Source organism: Pelmatolapia mariae, linkage group LG5 (genome assembly GCF_036321145.2).
Source record: "Pelmatolapia mariae isolate MD_Pm_ZW linkage group LG5, Pm_UMD_F_2, whole genome shotgun sequence".
NCBI classification, from domain to species: domain Eukaryota; kingdom Metazoa; phylum Chordata; class Actinopteri; order Cichliformes; family Cichlidae; genus Pelmatolapia; species Pelmatolapia mariae.
In genome coordinates, this window is record NC_086231.1 from 33,266,325 (window position 1) to 33,288,326 (window position 22,002).

Sequence of the window (22,002 nt, forward strand, 5' to 3'; positions counted from 1 at the left end):
ATACACAGAAGAACATGTTGGGTACTACGACACAAAATGACAAACAAGCAAAGCCAAAGACCTTTACAGAAGTCAAAATCTCTTAAAAGTATATGAAACTGAGGCCAAGTGCAAACTCTGGAGTAAAAGCTAGCATGTTGCAAGTCTACCATAACTATGAATAGTTGTTTGGAAGGGGGCAATTAAGGAGGAATATTCTAATTATTTTCAGTAACCATTACAAAGTAATTTTGCTTAAAATGCATAATAATAATAATGTTTTGATCAGTCACCTATTTTTAATCTCATTATTGTCCCCTTGCTATAGAAACAGAAACAGATGCATATTTGTAATAGTATTAGTGGTGCATACAGTTTATGTATAATCCATACCTTTCACTGTAATGGATACACCCATCAGTGCCTCCCGTAGAGCACTTCTCTTCCTCCACCTCCCCTCCTCTGTGTTATACATCTCCACCACCTTCAGAGGGCTCTGGTCCTCTCCCACCCCTCCCACCACCAGGATCTGCTTTCCCATAACTGCCACAGCTGCCCCAGCACGAGGAGTGGGCATATGGGGCAAGCTTATCCATCGGTCCCCCTGAAAATTGCGAGGAGGAAGACATGTCAGCTGTCAAAGAACTGGGTTGTATTTAACTATTTAAATTAGAGTTCTGTGTTCAGATAAAGTCCATGGCTCCTTTAGTTCAGGGTACATACACATCAAACAGATTCAATGCTTGCATGTTTCTTATAAATTCATATCTGTTTTATTTCTAGCTTAAAAAAGTGTATTTGTGTCTCTAACGGACTGAAAGATTTTTTATGTTTATTAATTCCTGCTCAGAAAAAAGTAAACTATCAGCTCCGCTGTCCACATTGTTTACCTCTGGGGAGTAGAGCTCCAGGGATGGACATGGCCTTCCTGCAGCGTCACAGCCCCCCAGCATGTACATCTGCCCCCCCACTTCAGACAGAGTGTGATAGACACGGCCGCTGGGCAGTCGAGCCAGGCTCTGCCAGTGAAACTCTTGGGCACTGGGCACCGCCATGACATCGGCACCCTGTCGGAGACTCTCTGGGGAGCTGGGGAACAGGTAGGTGGAGTACAGATCCAGAGAAGAGTTAAGGGCAGGATTATTCAGGGAACGCTGAGAAGATGAAAGGTGTGTTTCCTCACCTCTGGATGGTCTTCCACCTCACACTGGGCCCTGGAGCGGAGACAGCATCAAGCAAAAATGGATTTAGTAATGCAACATAGCACAGCATAAAGATGGGAATCAGTGGCAGTGTTTAATGGTAGTGTACATGTAGCTTTCAGTTGAGTTACCAGAATGAATGTTTACAACAACATGTTAATTTTAGTGTCTAACATGTTAGACGCTATCTAAAATAAGTTAAGACTTTCATGCAGATTGTCACCAAATCAGAGTCAGATGTCATTGATCTGTCATTGATGAACTGTACTTATCGTGTTTTCATTTTTCTCACCCCAGTGGGGGAGTATGTAATCGATTCAGTTTGTTTGTCTCTCTGTCTCTGTTAGTGTCAGCAGTGCAGTCGTCCACAGTTTTCAAGATAAAATTTTTAAATTTTGTGAGAAAATAGATGCCAATAACAGCTTGAGTTTATTTAATTTTGCTAAAAAACGGGTCAGGTTCAAGGTCACACCAACTGTGAAAATCAGTAAAACTTTATATTACTCACAGTTCGTTATGGACCGTCATCAAACTTCACAGCAATACACAAGACCTTGGGGGACATGAATACCTCTGTTGGCTAAGCATCTGATCTTGTAATATATTATATGAAAGGGCATTGACAAAGATGTACAACACACTTAATATTTTTTTTAAATGACAACCTATGATGTCATACGATGTCACAACGACACCATAAAGTTTTTTTATTTGATAAAACAAAGTTTAGTGAATGGAAAAAGAAAAAGATTGTTGTTTACATTAGATTAGTGACAAGAAGTTAAAGTCAAGACACACAATTTAAGCTAATGTCATGAGTTAAATTCATTCAGGGATATTTCTTGCAATAGAATTTTGACATTTTTCATAGATTTATTCTTCCTTCTGCGCCTCGGTTTGTGTGCACTGTGTTATACTTAGGCTGCAACAAAGAACGAAGTCACACTGCCAACTGAATAAAGATTTACAAAGATTTATTAAACGTTAATTATGATGTGAGGAAAAATGGATCACTTGCGCAAAGAAGTCCATGGATAAATTGGCAAATGTATTGCATGTGACATATGTGCAAAAATCAAATTAAGATAATTAGATCAGGAAGAACAAAACAGTCGTGCTATCATGTAGAGACGCTGCAAGCACCTTCACAAGGAGGAGTAGACTTGCAGCAGGAGAGGAGATGGGGCCACGGCCTTAAAAGGAAGAATTTAAATAGCCATGCATCACCTGCATCACACATGAAACTCTTGTAAGACAAAGCGCACACACATAGAAAACCCTGCATTAAGGTCTGAAGCCGTAATAACTGACATAGTTTAGAGCAGGGGTGTCAAACTCAAGTCCTTGAGGGCCGGTGTCCTGAAACTTTTCCATGTGTCCCTGCTGCAAGACACCTGAATAAAAGTAGGTCAATTCCAAGTCTCTACAGAACTTGACTGCATGCTGAGGTGGCAACCCCTAACCCTGCTCAAGTACATTTAAATAAATGTAAGTGTTTGAAAAATGTACTTTTATTGCACCATGTTCATTCACTCATGAGCTGCTGTAACATGAATCAAATGGCTGAATCTTGCTAATGACCTAATAATTTTATTCAGCTGTGTTGCAGCAGGGACTCACGTAAAAGTTTCAGGACACCGACTCTCGAGGACTGGAGTTTGACACCCATGCACTAAAGAAAGTCCGTTGATGGGAAGCAGAATTTGTGACCTGGAGTCACTTTAATGTGTCTTGTTTTTGTTTCAGTGTACTTTTGTCATTTGCCTTTCAATTATCCTTTCCACTGAGATGGACCCAGCAGTAGGTGGAAGAGTTTGGTTCACCTCAGATGGACTCTAATGGATATAGGCGGTATGCCACGAATCCCTCCGTTTAATGTTGTGGTCAATATTCAAATAGGAAGATTGTAACCTTCATTTAACTTTCTTTTTTAACCTATTGATGCTTTTTAAGGTTTTGCTGTTTTCACTGATACTTCCAAGTGCTTCCAAACACGTTATGATAAATACCTAAAAAGCACACTTTGCTGATAATATGCTCATCATAGGCTATTGTGAATAGAATTTTGAGTTGAAAAATTAATTTAATCCATTTTGCAACAAGGTTTAACATGACTAAATGTGGAACAAGCTGTAAATACCTTCCATATGCACTATAACAAGGTGATGATAATCAACTTAACTTGATTAATTAATGATGACCTCTGAGAGCCTATATAAAAGCACAAGTTTTAATAGTTTGCTGATGTCTTTCCTTCTTGGCACTGTGCTCACACAGGCCTGAATGCTATGGACTAACAATGAGAAGCAATTGCTGCTGCTCATTAATCTAGGAAGGGTTACAGGGCCATGACCAAACTATCTGAAGTCCATGATTGTATAGTGAAAAGGATTATTATCTGAGGAAAACAACATTCCAAATAGTTGCCAGTCTGCCCTGGAGCCAATGTCCCAACAAATTCATCCTAAGGTCAGACCACTGAATGCTCAGAGAAACTGTCAAAAACTGGAAGATTGTCAGGTAGTGGTCAGGTGACCACGGGGTTTGCATTTAATAGGGAGACTGACCCACCTGTTCTCCACTCAGACATTGGTTCCCTCATGTCAGGAGCTCTAGAACCCTTGCCACTGTCAGCCAGCGCACGCCTCAGGTGCCATAAGTGTTATCCAGCTTTGTTCATTCTTCCATCCTGGTTCCACCACTTCCAAAGCCATGATCAGCGCACCAGGAGTTAGCCTTTGCCGCGGTTGAGTATAGCCAGTATGCTACACGGGCGCGCCGATTTATTAAGAATAATCCGTACGCGTCCTCCTGATTGTGACAGGTGTGTGAGCCTCATATAGACCCAGCCGAATTCAAACAATTAAAGGCCAAAGTGTCGTATCTTTGCGGTGTGAAAGATCGGCAGAGCAGTAAGCTGGAATCCCTCGCTGAGGTGATCTTCCAGCTTTCTCCTTCTGTCACTACGTTGAAGCATCAGTCCACAGCAGTGAAAAAGGAACCCCAGATCGGACTTCCAGATAAGTAGTATGGAGTCAACGGCCGGCCCGATGTGTGACTTGCCACTCTGGATATGCTGTTCGAATGTCAGCCTTTTAAATATGCCACCTCCCGCACTAAGGTCACAAAACTAACTTCCCTCTTGTCTGCCTGTGCCCAGGAATGGGCAGCGGCCCTTTACAATGCCAAGTCCCCAGCCTGCAATGATTATGCCCTGTTTGCGGAGGAGTTAAAGAAGACCTTCGATCCCCCTTGTAGTGAAGTGGAGGTGGAGTCGCAACTATATCATTTACGTCAGGGTAAGCAATCCATGTGTCACTTTTTCTCAGAGTTCCATATTCTGGCCACTACGTTAAACTGGGGCAATGCTGCTCTCCTTTCAATATTTATGGAGAGTTTGACCGATGACATCTTGGATAAGATGGCAGGACATGAGGCTTACAAGACTCTTGATGAGCTTTGAAGATAGACCAAACGAGTTATGTCACGACCTCGTACTTCTCTGGAACTCTTCCAGTTCCAGAGAGGTACAGCTCAGCCGGTTCACGTCTGGTTGACCATTTCATTCTGGCCACTTCAGTAGACGGCCATCTTCTCCAGCCCTACCCTATCCAGTTCCAGACCCAGCCAATTCGCATGTCCATCAGGGACCACCAGGAGGAGTCAGATCCTGGGCTGGGGTACTCAGTGTCTACAGCAAAATGGATTCCACAGAACTCCCGCTTCCGGAGTCCATTGATTTTTCTACCACAATCTCTCTGAGGTCGGGTGTAAAAAGGGACCCTCTAATCTACCCCCACATCACTCCTACAACATGCCCATCGAGCTCCTCCCTGGAGCGGTGAATCTCCACGTCTCTCTGCTCTTCATTCTCCGTGTCATCTTCGCTCATCATCCCTTGTGTAGCCCTCTTGTGTTTTTCTCTGCGTGTCATTCTGTGAGTATTGGTTTCAGGTTTTGTTTGTTACTAGTTTTCCCAGTTTAGGTCTATGTTTAGTTCTGTCCTCGCCACTCTCACATTTGTTTGTTATCCTCCACTGTAAATAAATGCTCACTCATACCATCAGCCTTTGCCTGCATTTTGGGTCTTCCTTCACTAACACAACACGGCTTGCCCCGCAAACCGTGACACACATTGGACCAGGAACTAATCCTACGCGCCCCCATTGGTTTTCAGCACCCTTTCGCTGGCCCCTGGTGAAATCCATTTGTGCTGCCCTGTCTGCCGAACCAGCACCTCCACACACCTCTGCAGGTTGGCTTTACATTCCCTCCAAGTGTCGTCAGGAGGGCATGGTCTCGGCACACTCCTCCCTGCTTTTGGGCCATCTGGAACCCAACACGACCCTCCAACTTCTTTGATATGCCTTCTGGTGGATCTCTATGGGTTGGGCCGTCCGTGAGTTCGTTTCTGCTTGTGACATCTGCGCCTGGGTCAGATCCTCCACCCGACATTTTGCTGGTGACCTTCAGCACCTCCCTGTTCCCAGACATCCGTGGTCCCACGTTAATGATTTTGTCACTTCTATCTGTCTGTTAACCATCTCAACACTATCCTTACCCTTGTGGATTGATTCTCCAAGGCGGTACATCTGGTCGCGTTATCCGCTCTCCCTTCTACGAAATGGATGGTCAAACTCTTTCTAGAACACGTCGTCTGGCTACATGGGTTCCCCAAGGACATCATCTCCGATACGGGGCCCCAATTCACCGCCAGGTTCTGGAAGGCCTCTTCCAGTCTCACATCTGGCTATCACCCTCAGAATAACGGACAGGCAGAATGGGCCAACCAACAATTGGGACGCTTTTGTGATGCTTCATCTCCACCTAATTGTCTCTTTGGCCCAGCGGAACCGGCTGTTCAAACCCCCACAAGGCTGCCCGCTGGGATTGAAACGATGGGACGAGGCGTGAGTTCTCAAAATGGGCTCATTGAGTGCAGCACGGATAAGATCTTGGAGAAGCTTGCGACTGCCGTGAACACTCAAAATAAGACCTCTGAGCGCAAATTGGATTACATCTTGGAGAAGCTCACTGCGGTCGTGAGCTCTCAGAATCTGCTCTTTGAACACAAGAATGACAACATCACGGAGCGTAAGGTTGATAACATCATGGAGAAGCTCAAGGCTCTCCAACGGGAGATTGAGAGACCAGTGTCGGACTGTTAGAACAGCTTTGAAATTCTCATGAGTTGTTCGCACTAAAGTAAAAATCACCATCACTTCATGCGGCTATCCCTTCTGCGCCAGCTGTGGTTTCAAGGCTGGAGCTGAACAAAAACACCCTGATAACAGACTGTGCTTAGACTGTTCTTCCCATTCTATGCAAGGCCACCTGGGTTGGCTGGAAGACTGTTTACTTAGCCTGGCAGGGCGAAGGACATTGTCTCAGCTGAACTCTGGACACGCACACACATACACATACACTGATACGCACTCACTCATCCCTCCTCCCTTTCCAAACGCCTTCAACGCTTATTCCCTTCCGATGCTGACGGTGGATCAAGGAGACCAGCGCATAGGCTGCAGGCCCGGATGTACTGTCTACATCGGCTGTCTCTCACCCTTTACCCACTCCTGTTGCTTGTCATGTGTTCCTTTGGTGTATGAAGAGTTTTTTCATGTGCTATGTGCAGAGGTGTTTTTTTTCTGTTCTCAAACTGATCTCCCTATTGGAGCTCAGTCTGGGGGGAGTTATTTTTTTCTCCTTATCTTTCCTCATGTGGTGTATTTTCCATTGTTATGCCTCTCTGACCTGTCTTCCCCATGTGATGTTTTTGTGTAATGTATGTATGGTCGGAGGGTAAGATGGCGCCGCCATTGCGTGCAATAGGTCGGCAGCCTTAACATGAAATTTCTCACTCGTGGGACTAATAAAGGTATCTTATTATTATTATATTATTATATACTTTCAGTGCTCACTATACCAAACAACATCATTGTCAACATCTCCTGGACCATTCATTTCAACCACAGGACCGGGTCTGGCTCTCCACAAGACACCTGAATAGACATACCGAATCCAAGAAGCTCAATCCAATGTTTATTGGCCCATACGAGATCGCAGCCAGAATCAGTCCGGTCATTTATCGGTTACATTTTTTATGAAGGTCCACCCTGTTTTCCACGTGTCACAGCTTAAAGAACACATTATGTCCCTGCTGGCACTACGGTCTCCAGTCCCCACCCATCCAGAATCATCAATTGGGGTTAAACTGTCCGTGGAATTCTGGACTCTTGTCGCCGGGGCCGGGTGGTACAGTACTTGGATACTGAACCACCCGGATTGGGCTGGCTATGGCCAGGAGAAATCCTTGTCTGATGCCTGAACCCTCAACTGGCTCCTTTTGATGTGAAGGAGCAGCAGATATACTATGAGCCTCTCCCGGATGGCTGAACTCCTCACCCTATCTAAGGGAAAAGCCAGCCACCCTTCGGAGGAAGCCCATTTCCGCCTCTTGAATCCACGATCTCGTTCTTTGGGTCACTACACACAGTTTGTGACCATAGGTGTGGGTAAGGATGTAAATTGAGAGCTTCGCTTTTACACTCAGCTGTCTCTTCACCACAACGGACCGGTACAGCATCCACTTCACTGCAGCCACAGCGCCAATCCGTCTATCAATCTCCTGTCACTCGTGAACAATACTCCAAGATACTTAAACTCCTCCACTTGTTCCTAACCCAGAGTGCCCACTACCCTTTTCCACCCTTTTCATCTTAAGTTGTATTTATTAAAAAGAACCATCCCCCTGTTCTTATCTTCTTACATAGTAAAAAATATTAATTGCTTGCTTGAGTCATCTTGTCATATAATGTACAAGCCAATGACAAAAAATACCTTGCTTCCCATGACAGACTTTTGCAGAACGGGGATAACTGACTACAAGTCACACACCTTTCCCTGCATCACTTTGCTCGTGTGTAACTGTGAATTTAAATATCCGCATCTTACAGGTATCCTCAGATGAGCAGCAGCTGTAGTCTGGACTGAAGTGAGTCAGCATCTCTCATGTTTAACTTTCCTTCCTTGTCGTTGTGAAGCCAGGCGCTGCTGTTGTTTTTTCCTGTGTCATCCCTCAGGAGCTTTCTCTTTCCTGCGTGTAACCCACTTCTCCTGCCTACACACAGTTTCCAGCGAGGAAAGGGGGAGGAAGTCTGTGACAGACGTGGGAGGAAGCTTTCCAGAATAAGCCCACGATGCACTGCAAGGCTAATTTTGACTACATCACAGAGTACATCACCTTAAATGCACTCTGTCTCACAGACCACAGATGGTTATTGCTCCCAAACTCAGGTGTTTTGAGGTCACACAAAGGCAACTTAAGTTGTGACTGCTGTTAAATTATCCAGCTGTGATTAAACACACTCTCTAAGCAGTTTATCCTTTAAAGCTTTACATCTCCTTTTAAAAACATGCCCCCTCACCTTGGAAAGGTACACTCTCCTCCTCTCTGTCCATTTTACTGGCAAGCTTTATCTACCTGTCACACCTTTGATCACCCCACAGACAGAGACGATAAAGGACAAAGGGTGAAAATAAAGAGGACCATCCTTCAAAATAAAATCTCCCACATTTTATTGTGCAGGGATATGTTGCCATAGCAACAGTTAGGCTTTTCTCAAGAGGTGCTGCTTTTGTTTTTTTGGGTTTGTTTTTTTAACGTCGTTTGCCTGTGATTGCTTATCGCTTGGTTTGCTGTTAATAATAGCTTATGAAAACGGATGAAAAACAAATAAAAGCAGTTGCGTTCCTATAGTCTGACCCCAGCGGGGGGGGGGGATTTGCTAACAAGGCTGGGTAGTTTTCATCCAGCCCAGCTCACAGAGTGCATTAATTGCAATCTGTAACCAATTTGGTTTGCCATATCGGTTTTTTTTTTCTTTCTTTTTTTTTCAATTAACTGCTTGAACAGCTTGAGATCAACAGTAAGCCTACCAGCATCATCTGAAGTCATTTACAATCAGCATGCCTCCAACTTGAAACTTTTAATTAGGTTGCCTTCCTACTCTCCCTCTGCTGTCACTGTGCAGGGACTCTAATCTGAATGTAAAGCTAGTGAAACCTTCATTCGTTAAATGAAACATACTGAAACGCATTTTAATGAATAATTGTGTCTTACGAGTCATTATTGTCTTATCAACCATCCATCCAAGTTTGAATGACAATGAACATAATTTGTGGCAAACAGGTTGTCATGAAGGAGAAACATCTGAAGTCTCTCCGCTGGTCGTTCTGCTCATAGACCTCAGAAAAATGAATATGCAAATACTGAGATTGCAAAAGCTAACCTGAAGCCAAGGCATGGATCCAACCGCTAATAACATTTGATACAACAAATTAGAATACTTGAGATGACTAAACTGGATCCAACTGTGCCGCTATGTGAGTTAATCCCTTCTTAATCAAACTTGCAAGGAAGAAATCCAGCATTACTTTTCTTCAGGGACTCTACTCACTTTACTTACACATTTATTTTCACATTATTTATTTATTTCATTTTTGCTTTAAAAGATTATGTAAATCATTGATTTAATTATGTCCTGTCATTGAACACTGGGGCGAGCTCTTTATTCTCTTGAGGACAACCAAGGCTACGTGGGACCCTGCCCAAACATGTTCACATGTGTTTTGTAGACTTGGAGAGAGCATTCATGTCCTGTGGGTAAAGTTATCTTGTGAGGGGTATTGACAGGATATGCGGTATCAGGCCTGTTCATGAAGGCTATTTTTTCACTGTAAAACTGTAGCAAGAGCTTGGTTTGTATTGCAGGCAGTAAGTTAGATTCATTCAGTATCCAGGGCTTCCCTTTTTGACAGATGATGTTTTAACTTTTATGGACAGCTGGTGTCCATTTTGGTGGTCTCAGGATATTTGCAGATGATGTGGTTCTGTTAGCTTCATCAAATGTTGACCTCCAGCCTGCACTGGGGTAGACTGCAGCTGAGTTTGAAATGGCTGGAGTGAGAATCAGCACCTCTGATTCAAGAGTGGCAGCTTGGAGTTGCTGGAATACAAGTGGCAGAAATGAACTTCCTCTGAAAGGTAACACAGCATAGTATGTCTTGAAATTGCCTTGTAAATTCCCCGTGCAGAGTGTCTAGGATGGATGAGAACCTGTGGAGGTGGTCAGAAGGTTGAATGTGTGGCTTCCTTCACCTTCACCAAGCTGTACATTTCAAGCACAAAAAGGCTCCTGCACTGCAGTTTAGTTGATTCATTAGACCACTCACATCAACAGAAAAACTAAGGTCTGACAACATGGTTAACTTTTTGCACTGACTTACACACTTTTGGATGTATAATACAGTGCAAGAATACCAGTTTCTGTTCAGGACCTATTTTATAACTATATCCTACATTTTCTTCAAAAGTTAATATTTTTCCCCATTTGGACAACCATCTGTTGTCACACCTGCAAGCTTGTCCCATGTGAGTTCCAAGTTGTCCAAACATGCATGGCATGGCTGTGATTTCCCCCATAATTCTGAAGTCACATACAAAACGCATACAAACATAAGTAGCTGAGCAGTGTCACAGCTCAGTGACAGCTCTCATCCAAAACTAAGAAAAAAAAGTTGACCACTTTGGTGCAGCTGAAGTTTCCCGCAATGTCCTCAATTCTTCTTGTTATAGTGAGGTGGGAGAGAGGAACGTTCTTACGTGAGTGACTGAATGCAGGCTGGACAGGAAGGGTCAAGGGGCCAGATGTGGCCCGCGGGCTGTAAAATGCCCAAGTTTGATGTAGAAGGTGATTTAGCAGGAGGCTATCCACTGTCAGGGGTGTGCAACACTAATGTGATCCCTTACATCTCTGAATAGCAATCTAATTTGGAAGACAATAGAGAAGATTCACATATGTAATAAAGGAAGGGATGTGTAGGGCAGCGGTCCCCAACCCCCGGGCCACAGACCGGTACCGGTCCATGAGTCGTTTGGCACTGCGCCGCTAGAGTTGAGGCTCGGGTGTGAAATGTATTGTTTTCAGGGTTTTCATCATTAACTCGGTCTTTTCCTGTGTTGCAGTTGTGTGTCTTATTTTGAAAGAAATATTTACGTGTTACCGTAGCAACCAGAGAGCATTAAGGGGCAGAGAGGAGGATGTTATGCTCAATGTTGTTGGCGCATTTCCGGAGGACACTGCTAATAAAGTTACACAATTACACAGTGAATTCGCCTTTATTATTATATTTACAACATAGCACAGTTTTTGTCTTGGTCGTATCATTTTATTTTGTTGGATTTATCCGCAACACCCTAAAGGCTGGTCTGTGAAAATATTGTCTGACATTAAACCGGTACGTGGCGCAAAAAAGGCTGGGGACAGCTGGTGTCTCTCTCTTCATCGCTCTCGCTCTCTAAACTCTCACAGTTTTCAGCTATTTTAGGGCCAATACATCAGGACAGTCATTGGGAGTTTATAGAAGTGTACCTACTTACTTACTTATGTAACACTCTCATTTTAACATTTATACAGACTGTTCAGAGCTTACACTTCACAAACCATTTTTCCTTTAAAGCTTTTAATATTCACTTCTCATGAATCTTCACAGTAAAGACAGTAGTTCATGCAGAACTGATAGAGGGAGTGAAAGAACAGTGTATATGAATGAATGTCAAAAAATAAGGTTTAAATATGTTACAAGCACAACTCTTAGTGATGGAGGAGGTAGTCAGTTGTAGAAGTAGTAATAAAGGAGTCAAGTTTCAAAGATGAAAGCGCCTACTGAGCAGCAAATGTTTCCTAGGGGAATTTTACTTTTATGTTTTTGGATTACTGTAACTACTGCATTAATATGTGTACTGCATTTGACTGCTGCAGTTGTTAAAGGTTCAGTTCAATTTTTTATTCCTCTCACATATCTGTTACGTAACATTTTTAAAAACTGTCTTATCTGTCAAATTACACCTATTAGTATGACTTAGGCAGATGTGAAACATCTGGGTCTAAATCTTACAATGACACGTTTCAGGCATCAGTAAAGTTTTTTTTAGGATTTTGCATTAGACGGACTGATTTCCTCTTATTACTTATGGTGAGTAGTGTGTCAGCTTCTTTAGACTACATATTTGCAGCAGCATCCAGCAAGCAGGAAAAGTGACAGTGGAACAGCAGAAGTAACTACATAAATGTTGTATTTGTCAGGATGGAAAATAATGTTCAAAGTTCTTTTACACATTTGACACAGGCTTCACATTTATATGGTGGACTTACTCGTAGTAAAGCAGCCCTCCATTGGATGAATCCTGTGCTCCATCTTCGCTGTCAGGATTCATCCACGCTGCCCTCACACACTGACGGGAAACAGGTAGGATAAAAATTTCATCTCAGTGTCTGACTGAAGTTTTTGCTCGTGTATCAGAACATATCAGTTCTTTTTGGCTGCCCTCTTCGTCTGAGTGGGAAAACAAAATACCCTTAGTCTGTATGATGTTTGCCAGATTAAGCAACAAGCTCTGTCTGTGTTTGTCGATTATTCGCACTCTGCTTGTTTGCAGCCCACATATTTGTACTGTCTTGGTGGACGGTGTTGGTGATTTCTGATCTAGCTCTGTCTATGTTCATATACTGGTGACCACACACAAAGTCTTTCACACATACACATATTAGTGCTTGGTCTTTTTCTTAGGCTAAACTAACCACATGAGTTTCAAGCTTTGACGGTCTCTCTACTCATTCACTTGATTTGGTGTGACACTTGCTGCCAACCTGAAATCTGCATGTAAAAGGCTTAACCTTTCAATCACCACCACAGGCACCAGCTGATACAATCCACATCAGATCATTCAAATACTCCAGCTTGGTCGCTTGATGAACAAAACATTCTCTAAGAGAGAGGGTTGCTTCTGTAAGCTGTCATTTGACATCAAAACAAATAACAAGTTGATCAAAAGAGTGATCAGCCTGCTTCATATGGTCAAGGACAGCTACATTAATGTTAGCCACTAATTGAAGCTTTGTTAGCTTACCTCTGACTCTCCACATGTTGCTGCCATTGTCTGTATCTCCAGCACCTGTGGTACCGTTAAAAAAACAAACAAGCGCTGTCACACTTTCAGAACTTCGTCATCAGCTTGGTACCAAAGAAGCAGTTCCCTTATCTCTTATCCGTGTTATCAAAAAATCCCGTGTTCGACCATATGTCTTTCACCCAACAATCAAACCACACATTTTAACTGAACCTAATGGTTGTAAACACACCCATGGAAACGCTGGCATCCAGAATCCAATAAGCTCAGAATAACAACTGCCTAAACACAGCTGAATTCAACACGTCTGTCACAGAGACACTCCTTCACCATGACAAGGTGCCGCTAGGACAGACTGACAGGACACATTATCACTATAGACAGCGGCATGTTGTTTCATGCTGTGCTGGGAAATCACAGCAGTTAGCATGCACACATACTATCTAGGTTGTTACCACAGTAACCAATGAAAATAGTTACACGATGCCTGAACAATTGAATCTGACGTGATCGCACGCTGTAATGTGGCACGGCAGCTCCTTTACGTCACCACCACTCGATCAAACTATGCTCATGCGCAATCACATACAGTACATTCACAGCTAAATGTATGTGGGTGTGACATGCAAATTAGATTAGAAACTGGTGTTGGGGAGTTTGTGTTTACCAGGGAGAAAGGGTCTAATAAAAGAAATGCATTGAAGGAAATACAGGATGCAACAATCTGGTGTCTAAAAGTCAGGGATCTTGTGGATCCTGACGTTACATAAATGCCATGCTGAATTACTGGAGTACCATGTTAAATGTATGTGAAAATGTATGTGAAAAAGCCAAATGGATGCCAAAACAAATGCCAACATCAAGCAGCTCCTGTGCCTGATCTGCATCAATATGTTTGCTTCAGCTTGTTTTTACAGGATAATCTGCTGGGAAGAAATCCTGCAAATAGACTAAAACATCTATATTCATCACCATCATGGTCCTGCAGATTACAAATGGGTTGTACATTTAGAATGAAAGAGACTGTCATCTTGGCTACTGCACCAACAACATTACAAGTGAAATGCAGCAGCAATCTTTGAATGTTCTGAAAAAACACATCATGTGATTTCTGCTTTAATCCTCCTTTCAAGTCTGTCTTAGAGGTTGGGCTAAAATCTGGGAAAAGGCTTCAGTAACCTCCTACACCAGGTTGTTTTTCAGTGGAGTAACCTATTTTTCATTATTTAGAGGTGAGATCAAACACATGGTGTGTTTATTCTGCTCTACAACTGACCCTGTGTGTACCCTCCCTCTCTCTCTGTGGGTGCACATAGGCATTTAAGCAAGGCATTGTTTATTGGCCAACAGCTCTCCCAGCACAGTCTGAATCAATCACTATCAGGGTTTGGCTCAAACAAGCCTTATCTGGTAAAATCCTCTTCTATTGATATGCATGTTTGAGTTCAGAGAAGAAAAGACAAAGAAAAAAGAGACCTTCTCAGGAGAGTACCAGCTATTAGCAGGAGAGCTAACTTAACCTGGAGGAAGCTAACAGCAAATAGTCAGCAGTTTATAAGTATTTCACCCGCTGCATAAACAGCTTTTTCTTCTATCCTCTCAATACTTTTTGAAGGATGCACAAACTGGACTCAAGTGAGATGATGCAGCTGAAAAGGGTGGATTCAGTCGCTGCCCTCTGGAATGCCCTCATGCTAATGTTAAGTCTAATACTTTCATTACACTTATAGTGCCTTAATTTGCTGTCAACTCAATTAATATTATTTCATTTCATCTCTCTTGTTAGCTCCGCTGAGTACGAGGACTACACTCACAGTGAGACTGAGAACAGGGAAAAAGTGTGGCTATGCTCTGAAACCCATTCTTCTATATAACTCGGGCCACACAATAACAGTTTAGTGCAGCGTTGAGCGCAATGCAGTGCAAGCACGCTTTTGAGGAGCACTCATACATACTGTGAACTTAATGACACCAGTTCACATGCTTATAGGGACAGCAGTACTGGCGAAACATTTTCCAGTAAATTGTGCGGGTTTGTTTAAACAGAGATGTAGCGTGTTGTATCGTAGGCTAGTATGTGTAGTTTAGGTTTGTGAACTCAACTGACACTTAAATACTTTGGTTGATATTTGAAATAATATAAATGTTACAATGTTATAATGAACACACTTTTTTCAGCTATAATAATATGATTTTAACATACAACATTTTATTATTACAAAAGACACTTATTTAGAGGATGAGCATAAAAGACAATGGGAAATCTCAGGGGCAGCAACATTAAGGAGAAAGAAGGTAGAAGAAGCGTGGTGCAGAAGACAGCAAAGAGATGTAGTAGTTCTTCAAAGCCTCCCACACAGCAATGTTCTCTTGAGTGGAGTTGTTGGTTCCCACTCCACTTGCATGCTGAAGCAGTGGTTTGTCCTCAGGAGGTTCTACTGAAGAGTTCCATCTCTGAAAGTTGGGCAGAGCTACTGCTGCCTGAACAACAGCATCAGCGTGTTCAGGGCTGGCTCACAGCATCCCAGCATCTCTCCTGGCACTGGGTGAGGCCACGACAGGGTCAAAGCACGTTCTTTGTTGTAATGAAATGATAAGAAAAAGGACATATACAGATTAAAACTGCAATAACACAATAAAGTAAATGAAATGAAAAAGTTTTGTGAAAGTGCTGTGAAAAATATTACAAAAAATTACATATTTGCATTTTTTATGTGGTACAGGAAAAAAAAAAGTAGTATTCTTATTTACAGTAAAAGTTTGAGAACCAATTCTAACACTTACCTCAGAGGAAAAGTCTCATCCCGCAAAAAGACATGTCAAGAAGGCCCCAGACATTCAGCATCATTCAGTGGTTCCAAATTCCACCACCAGGAAAAGGTAGCTTGAATTCATAACAGCCAGAAGCACTATCGAGTATATTGCCTTGTAATTAAAATACTGGGAAACCTGGGTTATGTGGTGCTTGGATCACTGCATGTTTCATATCTATTGCCCCATCACAGTTGGGGAGATTCCACTTCTCTCAAAGCCCCGTGCAATCTCCTTCCAATCAGGAGCTTTTGGCACAGGCAGACATTTGTCCGCCAGTGTCACAATGTTTGAAACAGACTCAGGCGCAGACCAGAAATCCTTGGCAAAAGAGAGTGCGTTTATTTACAGTGAGACACCAGGTGCAAATATATATACAGTGTGGCAGGGAAAGGGATCCGGGGCTCCAGGGTCCAGGGGAAACAGGGATTAATCTTATACAAGCTCCTCTCCTCGGCAGATTCCAAAAACACACACGCTCTCTCGGGTCCAGGGCAGATCTATACATACACACACACACACACACAGAAAGACGTCCAGGTTAGATACTATCTCAAACTCACAGATTCAGATTTACCAGATTCAGAGAGACTGACGCTGATGGCTCAACGATCCAGAGAAGAATGACACAGGTCCGCCATCATAAATAGTGCTTCAATCAGCTGGGATTGGCTGCAGGTGTGCCGGTGAGCACAGGTGCGTGGGCCAGGGGCGGGAGCCCGTAATGAGCACCGCCCCGGGCTCCCGCCCCTGGCAGAGGAGAGAGAGAGAGAGCAAAACAAACAAACAAAACATGTTGCCTATCACAGAGTCAGCCAGCGAGGCACGGGGACCATGACAGCCAGGCTTTCCCATATCGCCTTGGTGACATCTGGCACAATGTATATCACAGTGGAGATGCCCACCCCGTAACTGGAGCCAATCATGTTGAAGGAGTCACCAGACTAACAACATCATTCAAGTTCAAGTTTAAAAGCTTAGAAAATTGTTACTTTGTTATACCTGGAATCACCAGTATTATTACCTTAATAGTATCAATGAATCTGACTCCTACTAACCAAAGTCATTTAGTAGTGTTTTTATATGGGCTATTTTATTTCAGTCTATAAAAAAAATAAAATCACAAACAAGTGTAACTGCTATTAAAACAGAGCCAAAAAGTCTTGGTAAACAATTTCAATTCATGAATAGCTTCTCAGTCACCTAATGCTAAATGCATTGCTTTATGCTAAACAGACTTAACAGGAGTGTTCGCTTTTCACATTTTATTTTTACATAAATTACCCACCTCAGACAAATTGCTGAACGTTTCTTTGGAGAAATTGCCTCTCAGAAATTTGACCGATCCCGACAAATCCCAGTCCAACTCTCACCAGCAGAGTGTTTACTGAATTGCTCATTGCTAAGTCGAGAGTACACTCGGAACCTGTCGGAGCTCCTGAGTGGCTCATGCAGGAGCTGCAACCTGTTTCTTGTAATTCACCTTCTTCTTTATAGATGACAGGTTCGTGTTGAAAGTAGTGGAGTAGGTGCAAGTCTGTGAGCAATGGAAAAAAACACAGTCAAAGTGCTTTAGGAGGTCCTGCTGCTGAACTTAGTGGCTCACTGGGATACCTCGCTTAATGCAACTGAGCCATTGCTCAGGTCATTAATTCTACTCGCCTCATTCTTTATGCAAACATCAGCCAAAATTGCACTTCACAAATAAAAAAAAGTTCTCTTCAATACTTCAAACTTCCACTTTATGTCCTGGTAACAGATGTTTTTTTGACTGTACTTAAAAACCATCAGTTTATTGCTTTAAGCTTCAAACTGTCGTCCCTCACCGTGAGTGTCAGCATCACAGCTGCTCTCTGTTTCTTTTACCTGATGTTGTCATGACTATTATTTCACATTTAGCTCAGCAGCTTGGTATGCCTGCTGATCAACATGCCAGGTATAAGTAACAATCAAACTTCTATTTTTTGTCTATCATCTGACAACCGAAACGGTAAAATATGTTATGAGAGCAACATCACCGTGAATCGGACTCCATTAAATGATTGCGTAAATGATCACAGAGCTTTGGGACATCTTTCTCCTTCACTTTTCTGTTCGTTCTTATTTATTCTGCTGTGTATGTACAAAGACATAGTCCCACACTAATGAGTAGAATCATTAAGATCCAAATATTTCCTCAACCATACTTTAATTTTAAATCCAATGCCTACAAAAGGGAGACAGTCGTCATGGCCCAGGTTGGCACACACTGGCTAGAATGGCAGTGCTTATTTCCTGTAGTGCTGATTGAGTCTGCAGATATACACAGTATCCAAGATGTAAATACAGCTGAGCATTTTGCCATATCCATCTTGGTGTTTTGAAACTGGATATCAACAGACAAGGTCTGACAAACCCACAGACACTGCACACTCAAATGCAAGCAAGTAGATAGAGTCACCCCAAAGCACAGCCTGCTTCAGCCTCCTTTTTGACTCTAATGGGACCATCAAAACATTGTGCTGTATTAAATAAGCCTTGCGATTGATACCATTAACTCATCAGAAAAGGCTTCACGTACATAAGGGTTGTGCTCTCACACACTTCTTGACAAAGACTAAAAATAAATAAATACATTCAATGTTTAATTTCAATATCCAGCTAATATTCATTCACTGTTCCTTGATTATGCTAGGCTAATCATTAACCACTCTCCCTCTCTACATGCAGTAAGAGCTGCACAGGTGGATACAGGTGGATGGTGCTACGTTAGCCTTACAGCAGTGCTGGCTACTACAACTTTTCTGGTGGGAATCCAGCTGATTACAGCTGAACAGTTTTTAAAATATTCAACTTTACAATTGAATTTTGAGTATCAGTTGAAAGCACTATTCACCACACCTAAAGAATAATCTGTGCATAAATTATTTGCTACTGTAGTTTATACATAAGATTCCTTCTTTTCTTGCATTGTACAAATGAATAGCACCTTCCTTAAAATTTCACTAAAATAGTTGTATCAGTAAGTAAAAGTCAAATATCTCACATGCAAATCCTGAATAATAAAGAGTTCAACTAAAATTGTAGTTAGTCTCTGCTGCCTTTACAAAGCAAGCAGCACAAACTGTGACAAGATGGATAACTAACCTGTGATTGGGTTTGAAAAGCAAGAAGTGTACCTAATAATGGTTAACAAACTCTTTCTATCCATTCATAATGCAGCTGGTGACATCCTTCCTGTCTTCTTACACCTATCGTCTAACTCAAAAGCACTCTGTGTGCTCACTGGATGAAACTGAACATTTAAACGCAGCAACACACAGTTCTCACTGTGACATTTTAATAAAACCAGTGCTGTTCCATATTCAACTGCTAAACTTGAGCAGCACACTACCTAAAAGCCTCTTTTAGCACTTTAAGCAATATTCTGAGGATCTGGTTTCAGAAGCTGATAATGGGTTTTATGTTTGTGGCTCCTTGTGGGATGATTAGAAGGACTGGCAGTAAGAGCTGCCATAGCTGAACTGACACTGACAAAGAAAGCCAAAGAAGCTCAGACTTCACATGAAGAAAACGCTAACACAAAATGTGAAACACACTGACAGGTAATGTCTGGGGAGAGCCATGCAAAACTGCCATAATGAAGAGAGGTGCGCACTTTGGAAGGAGTTAGTTAAAGAAAGTTAAAGAGGAACTTCCTTTGGATAGGAGTTTCCGGACAGCAGGGCCTTTGTCTGCTTTACTTCAAGCCAGCCACAGTATACTCTACCTGACATTTACACAGCCTCTTAGCTGTAATAGCTTGAGGTGCAATAGCTCTTCTCAAGAGAACATGTGGCAAATTCCAGTCTTACTATATTCAGCCTCTCCGGCTGACAGATCCACAGCTCAGCTCCTCGCAGCCGGCTGAATCACCTTGTTGTTCCCAGCCGAAACCCTGCCACTGATCAGCCTGAAGATTAGATGAGGCTCTGGCATTCCTGGCTGCCCAGCTCCATCTGATTTAGTGCTCCAGACAATAACAGGCAAATGTGCTTCTGCACAAAGCAGGGAAAAATGAACATGTCTGATGGTTTATGGGTTGCACTCTTTTGTGTGAATCTGAGCTGACCTCTAGATCAATAGGCCAGGAGGAGGAGAGACTACATCCCTCAGCCTCCAGAGATGCAAAGGCTGCTCTCTTCACTAATCTTATCTCCGCTGTATGCAAACAAACACACCATGAGCTATCATTATTAAAATGCTTTCAGCAGACAGAGACTCTGTGGTATGAAATCACAATGAGGTGTAATTATCTTGCTGCTGTCACCAGAGCTTCTTTAAACTATGCTGCTGCTTGCCATCATGCTATGCTATATTAGCATTTACATATTTTACACAAGACTGAAATTACAAAATGCTCCAGCCCAGCTGTTCCTGTGTCTGTGCTCGCACCCATGAAGTCAACTGGCAGCCTAAATCTGCCAGCACAGGGTCCAGGTCCTGTAATGAGCGAGCAGAGACTAAATCAGTTGTGGCTGATTGTTGGCCGAGGCTGTTGGGGAGCAGTTGGCGTCTCTCTTATCTGTATTTAAAAGGCAAACAGATCGCTGTGTTCCCCTCCCTCTGGCTGTCCTTATGGTTTTTGTGTGTCATTTATTCGAGTGTGTTTGGGCGTGTCTGTGTGTTCAGCTGGCAGATGCAGTAAAAGTGAGAACACTGCCGCTTTTAAGGAGGAGAAAATAGAGCACCTATTTCTTTCTCCTGCTCTGGCTTTCACAACACTCCACCGGTCCATTAAAACCCAAACACTGACCACCTATCAAGCAGGAAAAAGCTGCTCCATTGTGATGAAGGGAGAAGTCACCTAACGTCAGGTTGCCTGCCAATTTAACCTGTTTAACGACAAAACTAATCCTTAGTGTCAAAGCTGACGTAAATCCTTATGTGTGGTCGACAACATGACAAGATGCTCTTATATCAGGATGCAGCCATTCACAGCATTTTCCAGTATAGTATAACAGCTGGTTATAGCCAGTATAGTCACAGGATTGCATGAATTTTGTCATTTCTTCTTATTTTGTGGTCTGCTTCCTTAAGAATTCTACTAGGTGGTGTCCAAAAGGTGGTGGATTTTCTGTTAAGCTGTGTTGAGCAACAGTCAGAGCTGAACACAACCATCTGGACACTGCTCTGACACAGAGCATCATATATGACTAGCAAGTGTAGCGTCATGTAGATGTAGTATCACAGAAAAAGGACATTCCTGTGTTGGACAAAAGGTTGAGCTAACTTAGCTAGCTGACTGTGTTTGCTAGCTCTTTACCAACACCAATACCATCACTTAAACTGACACATTACAGAATGGAAACCGTGCTTATTAGCATATTTTACCCTCACTTTTTGTTCAATTTAAAACAAAACGGACTGTTGGACTGACAGTGGCTGGTTCAAAACTGTGAACATAGTCTCCAGTTTCCAGTCTCATTGCTACAGGTATATAAAATTAAGCACCTAGTGATGCAACAGGTTCTCATCCCAACACGTAAAATAGCTACGATTGTGACAAATCGTCACTATTTCACGGGTTGGGAATGAGAGTAGGTGGGAATGAATCTATACATGAGAAATAAAAATAATAATAATAACAAAGCACTATTACCTTAATCTGTTCACTTTCAGATCCTGAATCAGCTTGGAATACACTTTGTAACGGCCACAACATGAAGCTATTTTATTGTTGATTTATCAGTGATGCTTTCATGTGTTTGTGTTGGAATGGACGGCTTGAGCCTCTGCTATATTGGAGTATAGTGAGAACCCAGAGCGCTTTATAAGGACGTGGAAGGATACCTTTTGCGTTACTATGAGACGCCTTGGGTGTGACAAATCGTCGGTATGTTACACATTGGGAATGATAATGCCCTGAGTCATGAAGTCTAAAAACTGTGAAAGAATGAAACTGCTTATGAAATGATTGAGGGTGAAAGACTACTGAATATCAGTAAGTTGCAGTGAAGTAGAAATTCAGGGATAATTAAAATGTAAAAAAATCCAAATGAAAACAAAAAAACAAAACAA

At 42.5% G+C, this 22,002-nt stretch overlaps 1 protein-coding gene across 6 annotated transcripts in view; it reads right to left on the reverse strand.

Moving 5' to 3' along the window:
• Positions 1-22,002, reverse strand: part of klhdc8a (kelch domain containing 8A) — an 81,180-nt gene that overhangs the window by 23,275 nt on the left and 35,903 nt on the right. For 3 of the 6 annotated variants that reach the window (XM_063473226.1, XM_063473225.1, XM_063473224.1), the window contains 3 exons: positions 1,163-1,193; positions 870-1,068; positions 373-583 (listed from right to left, as the gene is read on the reverse strand). In XM_063473226.1, the coding sequence (XP_063329296.1) occupies positions 373-583; positions 870-1,034 (376 nt within the window). In that variant the 5' untranslated portion in view covers positions 1,035-1,068; positions 1,163-1,193. Of the gene's footprint in view, positions 1-372; positions 584-869; positions 1,069-1,162; positions 1,194-8,135; positions 8,208-13,152; positions 13,198-22,002 lie in introns of those variants that run through there. The other 3 variants (XM_063473222.1, XM_063473223.1, XM_063473221.1) reach the window with 3 other exon arrangements.